We start from the raw sequence: 14,437 nt of genomic DNA, 5'->3' as shown, positions 1-14,437 counted from the left end.
AGGCTATCACAAATTTTCCCTTAAAAAAATGACATCCAGTGGAGGATCCATCCGGTGATATGTGAAACAGGACAAATTTTATTTTAAATGTAGATATTCTTTTAACACACAAAACTTACATATTTGGACAGATACAAATACAGTTAGACCTTTCAAATCCTCAGAAACCCTGATTCTTCAGCCTGTACTTATAATTGGATGACTTGTCTTGGAAAGGAGGAAATCCTGTTAATCTTCAAAGACTCAGAAATGATAGCTCTTAAAAGGCTCATATACGAACCATAGTAAGAAACTGAAAAGTTTCCAGACTTATAGGGCCAGATCTCAGCTGGGGTAAATCGGCATAGCTACATTAATGATTTTGCACCAATTGAGGATCTGAGCTATGGTCTTATTTGTCTTAGTTACAGAATAATCATTACCTTTTTTTGATAGTGAAAATTTGTGTTTTACATATGAGCAATGACAATTAAGTGATACATCTACTGGGTCATTTTTGTATCATGATGATTTTTCTCAAGATGATTTCTCTCCTTTCCCATGTACTCTCTTCTAGACCTTTCTCTTTCTGTTCATCTTCATTGATACAATCGAGACATTTCAGTAATTTTTTTATTTTCATTTAATTTTCTCTCTCACTGTGTAGATGGAAATACAATTCAGTTTGCCACAAATATATACATGTAGTCAGATAGAAATGTAATATACCTGACAATCAGATTTGCCTAGTGGGAAATAAAAATAGGGCTGGAGTTTGTATATGAAACTGCTGTAAAACCTGGCCCATTTCTGGAAAAAAGTTCTCTCCTTTTTTAAAGGCATGTTTTTTTAATCATAAATAACTTGAGAAATGTGAGGCAAGTTGGGTGAGGTAATATATTTTACTGGACCGACGTCTGTTGGTCAGAGACACAAGCTTACACAGCTCTTCTTCAGGTCTGGGCTGTCTTTTAAGGCCAGCTTGATTAGCTGGTAGCAAATCAGAAACATCATTACCCCACAAATAAAGAGAATAAATAAATGGTCACTCAGTAAAAAGTGTAGTATCCTTGAAATCGGTGTTCCGGCAGCACAGTGGGTCTGGCTCCCTATCTGCTCTGGCTCTGCGCCACTCCCTGAAGTGGGCAGAAGCGGCTCCTAGGCGGAGGCACAGCCAGGGGATCTCTGCGCGCTGCCCAAGCACTGACTCCGCAGCTCCTATTGGCCAGGAACAGGGAACCATAGCCAATGGGAGCTGCGGGGGGCAGTGCCTGCAGTCAGGGACAGCGTGCAGAGCCGCATGGCCACCCCTAAGCCTAGGAGCCACTTCCAGTTACGCCACCACTTCCGGGAGCCACCTGAGGTAAGTGCCGCCTGGATAGAGCCTGCACCCCAAACCCCTTCCCACACCCCAACCCACTTCCCCAGCCCGGAGCTCCCTCCTGCACCCAAATTCCCTCCCAGAGTCTGCACCCCAACCACCTGCCCCAGCCCTGAGCCACTTCCTGCACCCAGACTCCCTCCCGGAGCCCTCACCCCCTCCCGCACCCAGCCCCCTGCCCCAGGCTCAGCCCGGAGCCCCCTCCCGCACCCAAACTCCCTTCCAAAGCCCACACCACCTCCTTCACCTGAACCCCCTGCCCCAGGCTCAGCCCGGAGCCCCCTTGCACACTCAAAACCCTTCAGCCCCAGCCCAGAGTCCGCGTCCCCATCCCAACTACCTGCCTCACCCGGTGAAAGTGAGTGAGCGTGGAGGACAGCGAGTGATGGAGGGAGGGAGGCTGGAGTGGGTGGGTGAGGGCAAGGCCTCGAAGAAGGGCCAGGGCAGGGGGATGGCCTTGGGGAAGGGGAGGGGTTTGTGTTTGGATTTGTGCGATTAGACAGTTGGCAACCCTAGCTATCACCCTCCTCCCACCCTGATCTGCCCTGGCACAGCCCAGTTCTGAGAAGATGGCAAGGGGCCCCTTTTACCACCACAGGAGTGATGTAAAGGGCCCTTTATGTTTAAGGAGCAAATCCTAATCCCAGCACACGTGCTATACACTGGTGAGTTCCACAGCTCCGTAGATGCTGTGCCTCCACATAGCGCCCCCACACATGTGAAGGGAATGGTTGGTGGATCTACTTGCACTCAGATCCAAGGGCCCTGCTGTTGCTTCTTCTCTGGTCTGACGTTCAGCAGACCCTATGTATAGTGTGGTGCAGGGAGCAGGAACCTAGGGTTTGTGAAGTCTCTATTGGTACATCTAATTGTCTACACAGCTACTAGGAGCATGCCTTCTGCCCAGGTAGACAGGCTTATGCTAGTTCTGCTTAAGCAGTGTACTTAAATAGCAATATGGACATTTCAACTTGGGCAGCAGCTCAGGCTAACCACCCAAGTTCAAGCCTGCCCAATGCCCTGGGTCTGAGCATGGGGTGATTACCTGAGCCACCTCCTGTGCTACAGTGTCCATACTGCTATTTTTTTCAGCACGCTAGCTGGAACAGAACTAACACGAGTCTGTCTAGACTATTAATATGTAAATAAAAATGACTCCTATTATTCTGTACACTAGCCTTTGCTGGGTAATCACATGCTGATATTTCCCTCACATTTCCTTCTTCAATCCCATCCAGGTATTTCATTGAGCCATTATATTGTATCATGTCTGAAATTAGGCCCAAATCCTGCAACGCAGTCCACCAGTGCAGGCCCTAAAACTGTGTGAAGTCCTATTACATTAGTGGATTCTGATTCATAGTTTGTATACTTCCTGAGGCAGGGATCACAATGTCTTCTCTGTAGTGTGAGAATCCTAACATGGTTTTGGCTGCTTTGAAATAAGTTAGTAATACTACAAATAATAATTTCACCCATTCATACTCTTCCTACGTTTTGTAAACTTACTTTATTGCTTCTTTTTGGTCTCATCAACAACTGGGACATAAAGGGTTGTAAGATAGTACTGACAAACCTGATGTAATTAAATAAATTCAGAGTTAAGTCTGCTAAATTGACCAATTGCACCTGTTGTTACAGAGGTATAATATGTAAACTACAGATTTTTGCTCATTGTGGTGCCTAGGCTAGTTCAGGACAGAACGACTGTCCCCAAATCAGTGGATATGCGTAAGAGCTGAATTGTGGCTTTGCAATAATCCATGTACATGAGCAGACTGGAAAGCAGATTCTGACTTGGAGCTTAGGGGGTTACTCCAAGTCTGCCTTTGTTCTGCAGAGAAGTATCTTACGCAAGACCTATGCCTGTCCCACTGCATAGCTATGCTAGTCAGTACCCTGTAAAGTAGAGCCAAAGCTTCAGCTAGTACCTGTCTTTGTGCCACAGTACAAGCGAGACATGATTGGGCCCTAAATTTGTCCCGTCCTAAAAGAAAGCACATGTGGCCAGTGGCCAAAATAATATACACCTCTACCCTGATATAACGCGACCCAATATAACACAAATTTGGATATAATGCGGTAAAGCAGTGCTCCAGGGGGGTGGGGCTGCACACTCCGGTGGATCAGAGCAAGTTTGATATAACGCGGTTTCACCTATAATGCGGTAAGATTTTTTTGGCTCCCGAGGACAGCGTTATATCGAGGTAGAGGTGTATGTTCAATGGACCAAGTTCTTTTTCAGGTCAAATCCATGTTCTAGGCCCAGTCAAGTGTGGATGTTTTGAGTATTAGCTATCACTTTGCCTCCCTTAACTTTGAATTTTCTTCTCTGAATCCTTTATTATTTTGTTTATATTTTTTTTCTTCACAGAAAAGTGTGTAAACTTGCTTTATAGTTTGTAATAAGTGGGTTCAATTATGTTCAATATTTAGGCTATTTTTAAAATTCTTGTTGGTTTTAACTCAAGAAGGAGTAACAACACCTTTGCAACCACTAACGTCTGTCACATAAACAGACCTACAGAATAAGCAGAGTAAATCTTTAGTTGTAATTCAAAATCCAATTGACTTAAATTACATTCAGATCAAATTATATCCCATGGCTGGTCATGTTTTCAATCCAGGGTGCAACAGCTCTGTGCTACGAGCCTGAACTGAAGTTTATTTGTGTGATAAATGAAATATTATAGTAATTATAGTGTTGCTATTGGGTAAGCTGATTGTAATTGAATATATACAGTGTACATATTGTAGCTAACAGGGCATTTTAGATATGTGTCAGCTGTGAAAGCAGGGGGAGAGTCTATTTCTTTTAGACGTTGCCTTGCAAATTTTCCCTAAAAGAATGGCCATACGTGTAATTTAGTCTCATAGACTCATCGACATTAAGGTCAGAAGGGACCATTGTGATCATCTAGACTGACCTCCTGCCCATTGCAGGCCACAGAACCTCACCCATCCACTCCTGTAATAGACCCCTAACTGCTGGCTGAGTTACTGACATCTTCAAATCATGGTTTAAAGACTTCAAGATACAGAGAATACACCATTCACACTAGTTTAAACCTGCAAGTGACCATGCTGCAGAGGACGGTGAAAAAATCCCAGGATCTCTGCCAATCTGACCTTCCTGACCCCAAATATGGCAATCAGCATGTGGGCAAGACTCACCAGGCAGATACCTGTGAAAGAATTCTCTGTAGTAACTCAGAGCCCTCCCATTCTAGTGTCCCATCTCCGGCTGTTGGAGATTTTTACTATTGGCAGTAGCCGATGGGCCACATGCCATTGAAGGCAGGCCCATCATATCATCCCCTCCATAAACTTATCAAGCTCAGTCTTGAAGTCTGTTTGGTTTTTTGCCCCCCTGCTCCCCTTGGAAGGCTGTTCCAGAAAGTCGCTTAACTTTTTCTAATATTTTGTTCCAGCAAAAATAATAGAGGGTGAACTCCATGCCTTTACAGAGGGCTAGCATGAGATCTTGTCACTACTTAACTCACAATTGCGCCTTTATACCTATGTATTACAGACACTTATTCAGAGCAAACTATACCACCGCAGGCAGAATTTACAAGAGACTGTGGCAAAATCCTTCTCTGAACTCTCCAATGGGCAGGGGAAATGTGCAGGCATGGCCATGCACTTGTGAGTTTCTTCGTAGGGAAATGAGCTATTGTCCCTGTCTTTTCCCTATCTTTCATGGGGAGATGTGTACCCTGGAGTGCAGGAATTGAGATTCTAACTGGCCCCTATTTGGGACATGCCAAAAAAAAAAAAAAAAAAAGAAGGGATGCGCCTGTCTGGCATTTGGCAATTTTTAACGTTCTCCTGCCTTAATACGAGTGTATTTGTAATATTAGGAGATGGCTGTGACTCCTTTATGTAGGTTATCTAACACTTTCCATTATAATAATAGCAAACCAAAAAAACCAAAAACACTTTCAATCTTTTTGGAGAAATTCCAACACTTTCATTGTTTGCAACTGACCTTTGAAATAGGTAGCGAGAAAGCCTTTGGACTGGAGAAATGCCTCTTCTTCGTCCTTTGAAAGTTTTCAACAGTATATATCTAAGTAGAACTTTAAAAAATTGCCATTCTTATTATAACAGGGCAGCCTGCCCCTTTAAGAGCATGAGGCCTGGGGCCAGTCAGTCCTGTTTAATTAGGAGACCAGGCAGGCTGTTTCGATGTGAGGCAAGAAACTGAGCTTGAGCTAGGAACTGGGTGAAGGCTACAGCCAGCCAGAGGCCCTTGGTAGGAGGGTAGACCTGACCCAAACAGTGGGGTTGGTTGGGGATTGGAAGCTGGCAGTTATATCATGAGAAATGCCATTGCTGCTGGGAGTGTGCTGGTAAGGGAGGGAGACTTGGACTTGGATTCTCTGTTACACTGAAAGGGGTTGAACACTTTAAAGTGGCATGGCTGAAGGGTCAAGTCATCTTTGCAGCTGGAGCAGGCTGAAGAACATTGTGGGGAAATTGAGGCAGGAGTGCTGCAACACCAGGTCTTCCGTCCAGGGGGTGCCCTGAGATGGTGAGTTTTGTGATGCACCTTTTCTCACTTATATTGCTCTTGAAAATGTTTGCATCCTGCCAAAATAATTGAACGTGAACATTATTAAGACCAAGCCCATACAACTGCTGTAGAAGCAGCAGCAGCACACTCTGCACTAGGAACATGTAGGAACTGCCTGAGCCATTGTATTTGGGGGTCTTGGCAGAGGGGGAAAAACAGCAAGGCCGGGCTCCCCCCAGCCATGCGCCAGATAGAAGACATGGCCCCAGTGACCTATTTACCCTTCTGGGGATACCATGTGGGGCAGGAGCTCCCTGAACCCTTGGGGAGGCATAGAGAAAGAGAGAGAGAGCTTGGACCAGGATGGGTTTCCCCTGATCTCTTTATCTACAGGATTAACTATATTAGCTGGCAGCAAGAGAAGGCTGTTAAACCCAGTGTGGTGGATTGGACACTGATGCTAGGTGATCTTCCAGCATCTAGCATCAGTGTCCAATCCACCACACTGGGATTAACAGCCTTCTCTTTCTGCCAGCTAATATAGTTAATCCTGTCAAGTATCAGAGGGGTAGCCATGTTAGTCTGAATCTGTAAAAAGCAACAGAGGGTCCCGTGGCACCTTTAAGACTAACAGAAGCATTGGGAGCATAAGCTTTCGTGGGTAAGAACCTCACTTCTTCAGATGCATCTGAAGAAGTGAGGTTCTTACCCACGAAAGCTTATGCTCCCAATGCTTCTGTTAGTCTTAAAGGTGCCACGGGACCCTCTGTTGCTTTTTATATTTAATCCTGTAGATGAAGAAGTCTGTGTTGCAGTGCTGACGGATGCTGCTACTGATGTAAGATAGGGATTTGTTACATTTGTACATAATATAATTTATTTTACCTCTTTTCCTTAATAAAAAAAACAACAACTAGGAAATTACATTTTAAAAACTGTTAAAAGATAGATGTGTAGATTGCAAAGTCAAGTTCTCAAAAGTTAGGGAATGCCAGATTTAGTTGCCAGTGCAACCTTAATTCCACCCCTTTCTGCTTCGAAAGACAAGGTGTGTGAGGTAATATCTTGTAGTGAACCAGCTTCTGTTGGTGAAAGAGACAAGCTTTCTGCATATGCATTTTGATAGCCTTTAATTACGTGATCACACATGATTTTTTTCCACAAGACCCTTTCCTCATGCAGTACACAGGATGATTTCACAAAGGACCAGAATCAAGATTACGTGGGTAATGGTGAATTTGGCATTTTCTAACCTTCTAGTGCTTGACTTTGTAATCTAAAATTACATTGTTTTAATTGAAATGTTTGATATTCAGTTGTTACAGTCTTGGCTTAGTGGATGGTCCACCAGACTGTTAATTGAACCCAGCTTTTGGATCCCATATGCATCCAGGTCAGCTGGGTCTGGGCAGAGTCCTGACATGGTCTTTAGCTCTGGGTCTCTGGGGCACGCTTCTAGGAACAGAGTGCCTGTCTACGACCCTTCCCTGGGACATGGGAATCCACAGTCCAACTGCCCTAGGTCCCAAGATCAGTGCTGAAACTTTCCAAGCTGCCCCAGTTGCTTTTGGTTATGCATACTCTTCCAGAGTTCCCCTGTTTGGAGTCACTCTGGTTTATAGTTTAATTGTTTGGAGACATGTAGCAGGTAAAGTAAAAAAACAGATTTTACATAGGAACGTATTAAATACGTACTTTTTACGCTTAGAAAGCACAGGAGAGTTAAAGATCTATGCGAACAATAAACACCTGAACACAATCCTCCCCTCAGAGCCGCAGAGTCCTCACCTATCCTGAGCATTTTGAGGGCTGGTCCCTTTCCTTAGCAGAAGGTGAAGTCCCTCCTGCCCCCACTCCTCCAGCTGTGTCTTGTGTGTCTCGCAATGGACTGGCTCCCTTGCTTAGAGAGTCTGTATCGTTAAAAAAAAAACAAACAGTCTGTGACACCTTTGCTCTTATGCTGGATAACTTCCATGCTTCAACCCCTTCCCCGCAGCCCCCGGTTGGTTGCTGGTCTAAGAGTTATTAAAGTGAATGGCTCTGCCCTTAGCAACCACATTGCTCCATCTGGGTAGGACTGACTGTTCAAGGTTGATGTCCCCTTCCTGGCTGTGTTTCAGTTTCCCAGACATAGTCTGTTTCCATTACAAAGTGGAGAGTCTAATCCACACATTTACACTCAAACGATACTTCACAGAACAAAAAAGGAATTTCATAAATTGACACAAACATATTCCTCAAATTGTCACAAATAATACATATACACAGTGACGGTGCAAGGAAGTTTTGCACCCTAGGTGAAACTTCCACCTTGCGCCCCCCCCCCCCCCCCAGCCCTGCGGCAGCTCCCTGCCCCCCCCCCTGCCCTGAGGTGCCCCCCCATGGCAGCTCCCCCCCTCTCTGCCCTGAGCCCTCCCCCCCAACCCCCCGTGGCAGCTCCCCCCGGCCCGGGGAGCCATGCAGCAGCTCCCCACCCCAGCTCACCTCTGGTCCGCCTCCTCCCCAATCACGCCGCCCCAGCTCTAATTCTCCTCCCCGCCCAGGCTTGCAGTGCCAAACAGCTGATTGGTGCTGCAAGTCTGGGAGGCGGGAGAAGTGGAGCGGCAACTGCGCGCTCGGGGAGGGGGCGTAGGAACGCTGTAAAAAAAAATTGGGGGCACTGCTTTTTGGTGCCCCCAAATCTTGGCACCCTAGGCAACCGCCTAGTTTGCCTTAATGATAGCACCGGCCCTGCATATACACACGAACACACACACTAGTTGGTAATCTTGGAATTCACAAGCTAGTAGAGTGCCCCCTCTCCACTACATGTTTTCTTTATTCTGTTTTACTTTTTCCTCCTCTTCTTCTCTCTTTCTCAGAAATAGACTTGTGACAATTCCTGGTGACCCTGGTAACCCTAAGTATGAAGCTGAGCTTTCCCGTCTCCTGCAGGATCTTTTTCTGCACTTCTGATTGCATTTTTTCCACCTTTGTATTTGTAGGCACGCTGTCAGTGTATCATTTCTGGCAGCAGCTAGGTTGGCTATTTATAAACCCAGAAAGCAGAACCTTTCCCAGAAAGAGGAATAGTCTCTTGAAGTGTGTGTCTATTTATTTAGTTCTTAGAACATGCAACAGGATATAATTACGTCAAGCCATATCTACTAGCTGGAGTCTTTTGTGGACCATCCTGATGCCATCCAGTAGCATCTTGCATCTCTTGATCTGAGGGATTTACTGATCACTGGTAATTCTGTTAAACTCGGTTGATTCTGTGCTCTCTTTAGTCCTTCTGCTCAAGGGAAGAAGTGATATTACTTTAAAGGAGTTGTGTATATATAAACAAAGCTCGTTTTAGAGGAGAAAGGGGGACAGTCAGAAGCATCCTCCAGAAAGGTGGAAAGGCTAAAATATTTCTAGCTGAAATACCTTTATAACTTAATTCAGGTAAGATAGCACTTGTTTGGGTAATACTTCATATTTGTCTGGTGTTAGATATGTACAGTTAGTTATGTACAGTTGATTTTAGTAGGTATTTTAATAGCATGATTGATTTTCATTATCTAGAGTGAATGTCTTCGAATCTGAGTGCATTGTGTTATACTGCATGAGAACTTGTACTGTGATTAAAATGTGTGAGTCAAAGGATACTACTTATGGGTAGAGGTAATTAACTGGCATTATGAATATGCATTGGAGTTATGATTCCTTAATTTTTTGTAATAGATTCTGTCTACAAGAAAAGCTTCCATTACTTATTATTTTCTGCCTGGCATAAGAAGGGGAAAATGAATGTGAAGAGGTTGAATTGTTTGATACAGCTGGGTAGAACCCAATAAATTACCCTGTTCTGTATTAAGTACTTTACGGGGATCACAAGGACATGAGTATTGATGTATTTGAACTAAGCAGCAGTGGAAAATCATGAAAATGCTACTGCAAATCAGTTCTTGATCTGGAAAATAATGATAACATGCAATAGAGGGATGGTATAACCTAGCCTTTCACCAATTTCTTCCAGCTTCTCCCCTCAAACTTTTTCATCCAGCAATTATAAGCATGGCAGTGACATAATCACATGCAATTGTCCAATTTGAGCACTGGTACTTATTGAATAAATAAGTTTTGAAAGGAGGTTCTGATGCTAAATTTGTTGGGTTTCTTTTTTCTGAAAAGAAAATGAAAAGGTCAGAATTCTAGCTGGCAAATCCATGGGCATTAGCTTCCACTGTGCTGATTCGATTCAGGTAGCATGACAGCAGACATAACAGCAGAGCAAACGGAGCAATCAGAAGTAACAATTTTTGCAAGTCAGAGAAAAATATAAATGTAACTAAATTAGGATATTGGTATAGGTAAGATGCCGCTCGGGTGAATAAGGATTCAACACAGAGAATGGGTTTAAAGTGTCAGGCTGCAACTTTACTGACATGACACAAAGGTATAAGCTGGACCCCAGTTCCTGTTAGGCAATGTGAAAGGACTGGAGTGGGACAGCTTTCCACCAACACCAAGAAACAAGACCTGGCCTCCCAAAATTACCCATGGGATCTAGCCAGCTTGTTGAGATTCGTGACCAATATAGAGGGTATCTCAATCTTCACTAAATGTCCACAAGCAACATTACAGACACCAGATTCCCCTTGAGTCCTGCGTCCAGGTTTACCCCAGGATCTAGGCCGACTCTCCTAACTTTCTTCACACTGGACACTGGCCAAAAGCAGGGACAATCAAACTAATCCCTCACTGAACATTCATGGATACTGTGGGGAAAGTCAAAAGATCCTCAATGCTGATTTTGCTTTAAGGGAAATTCCTTCCCAAACCTCCGAAAGGCATTTACACTGGGTCCAGCAGCTCACCGGAACCGGTTCTGCCACCCCCGGGGACCATAGAAGACAATGGAGAGTAGATAGGTGCTGTCTGAGGGACACAAAGATGGCATCCCTGGGTGCAGACAGAGGTAAGCTGGGAGTGAGGAGCAAGTCTGACTATGAAGGTCTGTCCATGGCACTGACCGCTTCCCTTCCATCCTCTCTAGCTTTATGTGGTCCTGCAGGAGAGGGAGGGAACATCTGTGTCTGGTAGGAAGGGTTACAGCTCCTTTTCCCCTTCACCAGCTAGCTCAGCACTCTAATAGAACTCTGGTTAGAGGGTCATGTTTAAGACTGTTGTCTTTGGAAAACTTGAGTGTCTTGGTTGTGCCACCTACAGTCTGACTCCTTCCTTATGAGCCCAAAGTTGCTGCCCTGTACAAGTTTAATTTACTGTTGTACATTTACTCCCAAAACACTGAATCAAGAAACTGAGGATATAGAAAATGACATTAATGCTAAGAAATACATATTGCATCACTCAAGGTTATACTAATAATTCTCTTGTGTATTGAAATTTGAGTCTTTATCCCATATTTTGTTTCAGAAATTGAGAGGAATGATGAGATGGCTGTCACTAATGCTGCCTTTTCATTTCCCCATGCAAAATACTGGTAGAGATACAGGTTACCAGGGCCATGTTTTTAAAATAGACCTAGTCTTGCATCTGGATTTGCATGTCTGAAATTTTATACCAATATTTAGAACATGCAGTCTTGCATAGCTACAAACTGAATTTGCTAGTGTATATTAAGTAGTTAGCATATGCAAAACCAATTTTGGGAATATGCAAAATTTTGGTTGCCTAAAAAACGTAGTCACACATAGTTACATGCACCTAAAACTGATACATGCATTTTTGTTGAATGCTGTTTTTGATAATATTGCCTTAAATATTAATGGGTAAGTTTCTTTCAACAAACACATTCCAATATATATCAAGTCACTGAGGAAGCTTTTTGGCTTAGTATTTCATTCTGGAGTAAAATTAAAGAAAGAAAATAAGTTTTATTCTTGTGCGCCTTTATTATGATACTTTAATTGCTTGATCCTAATTTCTGAATTCCTAATTTCAGAAGCTAGAAAGAACAACAATTAGGTGACAATCTGGGATGTTCATATGCTGGGAAAAAATAATTTCTTGGTACTTATATTATCCCTCAAAGTATTTCCAATATTTGTTGAAACTTTTAAAAAAAGAAAAAAGCAATCATTATGTTTTTCCAGGCTTTTCATTATTATTTTTGCATTTAAAAATCTATACATCTTTCAGGAACTGTACAGACATTAGTATTCACAGCAACCTTGTGATGTAGATAGGTAAGTAGTAGTATTCCCATTTTGCAGATCAGGATATTAAGGCAAAAGATAAAGGCCAAACACTGAATAAGTGGTAATACTGGAATTGGAGCTGAATTATTCCAGGTTCTCAGTCCTGTCTTCAGCCACTGGCACAGGCTGCAACTATTTTCAATTACGTTTCCTTTAGAAACAGGTTCCTTAACTACACTGGGCCAGATTCTGCTACCCTCACTCTGAATGAATAATGCCTTATTGTGCAAATAGTTGCTTTGATTTCACTGTGGATGCTCGTGGAATATGGTGCTCAGTGACATTTTGATATTCCATTTTTTGTTGTTAAGGGGAGTAGCTTTTCATTTCTAAGTAGTTGTCTTTATCTGATAGAATTCATAATAGCTACCATTAACCATCCACCTTGTTTTTCTAACCAGGTATTAAAGTGAGCTTTAGAACCAGGGAACCTGATGGTCTGATTCTTTTCTCTGTGTCACCTGGGAATCAAGAGGAATACATTGCACTTCAGTTACAGAGTGGACGCCCTTACTTTCTTTTTGATCCACAGGTACGGTAAGGAGAAAGATAAAATAAAATATAGCTTTATTACAGATCCCCAAGGCATATTGTGTGCTTAATGGTATAAGATGATGGGGGTGCTTGCTTTTTCCATTTTTTTCATATTGATCCAGGTTAATGGATTCTTCAATACCCTAGATAATTGGTGATCTTTAGAAAAGAAGCATTGAATCCTCCAGGCTTTTGTAATATTTAGTTTTGTTTCCAAGTGTTAACATTTTTTAATTAGAGTTGCATTACATTTTTTTTAAAAAGTATTGTTCTTACCATTACCACTGAGTTAACAATCGTTAGTACCACTTTAAAATTCATTTTTAAATACTAAGACACCAGTTATGGATACATCTCTTTTTGATTATTAAATGAAGATAGCATACTTTTCTAGTAAATATTTTTCAGCATCCCATTTGATTGTACACCCATTGAAGTCCATGAGAGTTTTCCCATTAACTTTAGTGGAAACACAATTGAGCCCTTCCTTCAAATTGGTGCCAAAAATATGTAAATGTATACATCCTTTTTAATACTGTTAGTGATACTTGCATTTTTAAATTATTCCTATTTTAAAAAATAAAACTCTGTGGCCATAGCATCATACAGACAAATCCACTCTGATTGATTTAAAAGTTATGCAATGTGTGAATTAGGTGTCTGCATTAGCTCACTTTTAAAAAGAATCTAGAATGAAATCCTGCCCCTTTGAAGTAAACAGGAATTTTTTCATTGGCTTCAGTGGGGCCAGGATTTCACTCTGTGGTCTGAGCCAAAGCCCGTTGAAGTCAATGGACAGCCTCCCATTAGCTTCATTAGGCTTTGAATGAGGCTCATAGTGCTGTGACTTTTTTATATATTTTGATTATAATAGTGGCCAAGGTCTTAATCAGAAATGGGGACTCTTTGTGATGGGTACTGTACTCTTTCTGATGGATGATATGGGTGATATCGGTAAATGGAGAGCCCCCACTCTAGGGATTTAGTCTAAAATACTTCAACAGGGAAGAGACACACACACTTTTTAGCTATCAGGAGCTGTTAACAATTAAGGCCTGACAAATGGTTCAAGAAATTAATTCATATATGGTCCCTACAAAGCGTTTGATTTTCCAAATGTGAAATGCCTTGTTTTACATAAGAATATTTAAATATGATCACAGTATCATTCTGCTACTCTGGGAAAAATGTGCTACGGAAGCATTTAGTAGAATGTATTTTGAATCCAGAGAATAGTTTCCTCCAAAATTAAGCACAGGTTGGCACATGCAGTTGTGTGGGCCCAGCTTGAACTGGTACAAATAAATGTGGGTTCTGATGTATAAAACTATTAATGCTCTAGATTGTTGCCAAACATAATATGAAGAACCACTTATTCAGACACCTGATCTTTAGAATGCAGCATCGTTTGTAACAATTTTAACGCTAACTAAGTACACTTTGATGAGACAGCATTTAATAAAATGCTCATTAATTTCATCATTAGCAAGGGTATGCTAAGAAGTAAGCCAGTTTCTTATGTCACGCCCAATTAGCATCCCATGCTAGTAATCCCATTAGTATTGTTGAATTCACTAATGGAAAAACTAATGGGCATGCTACCAGGGCACATTAATTGGGCATGACACCAGTTCTGGTTTTAATTATTAAACTACGATAATGAAATGTGTGTTTGTAAAATATTTAAATGTTGAAATAAGGTAGAAGACAATAAAAATAGTATATGAAAAAATGCCTGTGTACATGTAAGTGTATGTGGGTTTGTGTTGTTGTTGTGGGACAGTGAACTGATATACAAACCATGTCTGAATACCTAGGATGCAGGTACCTTTAAGA

General features: G+C 42.3%; 1 protein-coding gene across 1 annotated transcript in view; it reads left to right on the top strand.

The window, feature by feature from the left end:
* USH2A (usherin) overlaps positions 1–14,437 on the top strand; it is a 565,863-nt gene that overhangs the window by 175,926 nt on the left and 375,500 nt on the right. Inside the window, exon 21 of the mRNA XM_054021626.1 lies at positions 12,469–12,599. Coding sequence (XP_053877601.1) covers positions 12,469–12,599 — 131 coding nt within the window. The remainder of the gene's footprint in view (positions 1–12,468; positions 12,600–14,437) is intronic.

The sequence above is a fragment of the Malaclemys terrapin genome, chromosome 3 (assembly GCF_027887155.1).
Source record: "Malaclemys terrapin pileata isolate rMalTer1 chromosome 3, rMalTer1.hap1, whole genome shotgun sequence".
In the NCBI taxonomy this organism is placed as follows: domain Eukaryota; kingdom Metazoa; phylum Chordata; order Testudines; family Emydidae; genus Malaclemys; species Malaclemys terrapin.
Note: the sequence above shows the minus strand (reverse complement) of the source record. Positions and strands in the feature narration are given on the sequence as shown.